The sequence below is a fragment of the Micromesistius poutassou genome (assembly GCF_964030765.1).
Source record: "Micromesistius poutassou genome assembly, chromosome: 14".
In the NCBI taxonomy this organism is placed as follows: Eukaryota; Metazoa; Chordata; class Actinopteri; order Gadiformes; family Gadidae; genus Micromesistius; species Micromesistius poutassou.
In genome coordinates, this window is record NC_140284.1 from 14,600,167 (window position 1) to 14,603,558 (window position 3,392).

The 3,392-nt window shown below is 51.1% G+C and overlaps 1 protein-coding gene across 1 annotated transcript in view; it reads right to left on the reverse strand.

The window, feature by feature from the left end:
- The window catches only part of LOC311358223 (uncharacterized protein), a gene marked incomplete at its 5' end in the record, with an annotated part of 19,794 nt that extends 18,043 nt beyond the window's left edge, over positions 1–1,751 (reverse strand). Inside the window, one exon of the mRNA XM_084478226.1 lies at positions 1,691–1,751. Coding sequence (XP_084334352.1) covers positions 1,691–1,751 — 61 coding nt within the window. The remainder of the gene's footprint in view (positions 1–1,690) is intronic.
- Between the last annotated feature and the right edge of the window lie 1,641 nt (positions 1,752–3,392).

A 3,392-nucleotide genomic window follows, 5' to 3' on the forward strand; every position in this document is an offset into this window, starting at 1 on the left:
ACACACACACACACACACACACACACACACACACACACACAACACACACATCCCCTCCCCCACCCAAAAAACTTTTATTACTCGGCTAAATGATTAATGCACAGCCAAATGTATTGCACACCAACGCCCGTATAACAGTATGCACGCACACACACACACACACACACACACACAGGCCCTGGAGGGACAAAGGTGCTGAAACTGGTTGTGTTGGGTGTTGTCTACAGCTGGGGCTGGATCTGGTTACGGAGGAACTCCCTAACCTTGAGTAGTGCACGCACACACACACACACACACACACAACGCACATCCACACATACACATGCAACACACATACATACACACCGACGGACACCAATCGATTCACTCCTTCATCCTACAGGATTTTGGAGCCTTTTCACTTGCCAGACTCTCACACACACACACACACACACACACACACACACACACACACACACACAGTGTGTTATCCAACAGGCTGGGATGTGAAGGCTGATGCAGAACAATGCGTGTGTGTGAGTGCTGTAAGAACGTGCGTATTACATTAATACTAATATATATATAATATGTATACTAATATTTTATATTCCCTTTTTATTAACTTTAGCTTCTTGTTACATCTTTTGGTGGTTTCTCACTTTTTAGACATGTTAACGTTAACATCACAACAGTAAAGGTGTGTGTGAGTGTGTGTGCGTGCGTGCGTGCATGCGTGCGTGTGTGTATGGTCTGAAGGTGAAGAGGTCACAGGGCCTGGGGGAGAGGGAGGGGGAGAGGGAGGGGCACAAAGCTTGATATAAAGGTTCTGAGGAATTTGATATGGAATGGATGGAAAGCAGGAAAGACATAAGAAGGAGAGGGAGGGAGGGAGGGAGGGAGGGAGGGAGGGAGAGAAGAGAGAGAGAACATACATACAGGCAGAGGGAGAGATAGAAAGAATACTTTTGTGATTGTGCTATAGGTGTCCCCCAAATGTTCTTTCTCTCTCTCTCTGGGAGGGAGGGGGAGGGAGGGAGGGAGGGAGGGAGGGAGGGGGGAGGGAGAGGGGGAGGGAGGGAGGCAGCTATAGCAGGGGTACAGAGGGAGAGCATTACTTCTAGAAGGTCCCTTGGTTCACCACACCCCTGTGGGCCTGCATTTGCCTTCAGCAGTGATGCACGCACACACATGCATGCACGCACGCACGCACGCACGCACGCACGCATGCACGCACACACACACACACACACACACACACACACACACACACACACACACACAATCACACGTGCAGTCATGCAATCACACACGCGCACACACACACGCACATGCACATGCACACACACGCACGCAAAACACTCCTAGCCCAATGATAACAGCGAGGTGACGTCTGCTCTACGGTTACAGTGAGGACCGCTGGTGATGTGAGGGAGGGTCCGCTGGCAGCAGACCCCCGGGGGCGGAGGTAGAGAGGGAACACAAACAGAGAGCCAGGTGGAGCACACCGACACATCACCCATCAACAACACAATCAGAACACACAGACAGCCAGGTGGGACCGACCGACACATCACCCATTGAAAACACAATAAGGGGAAACGGCTACAGACGAACTGATGAAGGCTGAGCCCGGAATAAAGGAGACGCGGAGAGAGAGAGGGAGGATGAGACACTCAGCTGAACGTTTATTCACTGAATCGTTAAACGTTACCTTGTGCCTTGGCGCTGCCCGCGAGCAGGCTCCCTAAGAGCAGGATCCACAGGTATGACATCACGGGAACACGGTGTTCTGCCGCGAGGAGACGGAGCGGCGGGGCGCGGGGGGCTACAGGTGGCGGTCGGGAGGAGACGGGTCTTCTGCGGGGCGCGGGGTGCTACAGGTGGCGGTCGGGAGGAGCGCGTCTGGGTCTGTTGAACGCCGCTCTTGCGCGTCTGTGTGAAAGTCTTCTCCAAACGCTCGCGTCTCCAAGGTGAGGATGCTGTGAGCGCGCGTGTCCGCGGTTGTCACGTCGTCTCTGCACTGGCGGCGGCGGGAACCCGAGCGCGGGCTTTATGAGGGGGCGTCGTCCTTCCTAAACCCTGACAGACTGACGGACAGGTCGCACCGCCTATGATGTTCGCTCGTTTGATAACGCACCGAATCGGAGGAACGACCCTCTATTTTACATTAAATAAATGAGAATGGAAACGCTTTAAAAAATGATTAAATAAGTGTATTAACCCCTTTAGCCATGTGTCGTGCTTATATTTGGGGATTAGAGGCACACAGACCAACTATTAAACCTCCACGTGATAAAACACACCAAACATGCCAAGGGTAAAATCTCTATTTCGAGACAGATGTTGTGTGATATGAGTGTTCACATTGATTTTGAGATAATTGACCTCCTAATTGAACAAGCGACGTCATGCCTGAGGCTATGACGTCACCTCGGACCCCGGACCCCCGCTGAGGAGTGGAAACAGGAGGACAGACTTCCTGCTCTGCCGCTGTCTCCTACAGGTCGTGTTGGTTTGTTGGTGTTTTTCCACAAACACTTTGAGCGCGGCTGAACAATTAGTCCGCGACACCGCATCCCATAAATGACGGGTATTTAAGGTCCCGTGACATACCCCCAGGTGTGGTTCGTGACGGCTAATCACACCACACCTGGTGGCATGTGTGGCATGTCCAGTCTTATTGGGCAGATACTATCTTCGTGTCATTTGTGCTATGGTGAGAGTTTGATGGGCTCTTTTTTCCCTCAACTTTTCACATTAAAAAGATGTTTATTAGTGTCAATGACATTAAAAACAAATGATCTTCCTTGTGCTCGTTGTAGGACGTACACTGAAGCTGTCCTTTCAGAATGATTATTCTGGGTAAATCGATTTTTGGCATTTTAATGTAGATTTAAACTAAATGATCAGACCCAGTTTGATCATTTTGTTGATCATTTAGCAACTCCAAAAGTGAAAAACCAAAGTTTGGAGAAAGGCAGTTGGAGGTCAGCAGTGAGCAGACCCGGACAGAGGACCTGATCAGACCCGGACAGAGGACCTGATCCGGTCAGACCCGGACAGAGAGGACCTGATCCGGTCAGACCCGGACAGAGGACCTGATTGGCCCACTCGCTGAAGGACCAGCTCAGAAAGCTGTGAGGTTCTATGGAGGCACAAACAATTCAATGCCAGGAGGACAGACTTCTGCTCTGCCGCGGTCTCCTACCGGTCGTGTTGGTTTGTTGGTGTTTTGCCGCAATCACTTTGAGCGCGGCTGAACAATTAGTCCGCGACACCGCATCCTATAAATCACGGCTATTAAAGGTCCCGTGACTAGCCCCCAGGTGTGGTTCGTAACGGCTAATCACACCACACCTGGTGGCGTGCGTGGGACCTTTGAAGCGTGAACGGGTTGACTGTTCAGAATGAAA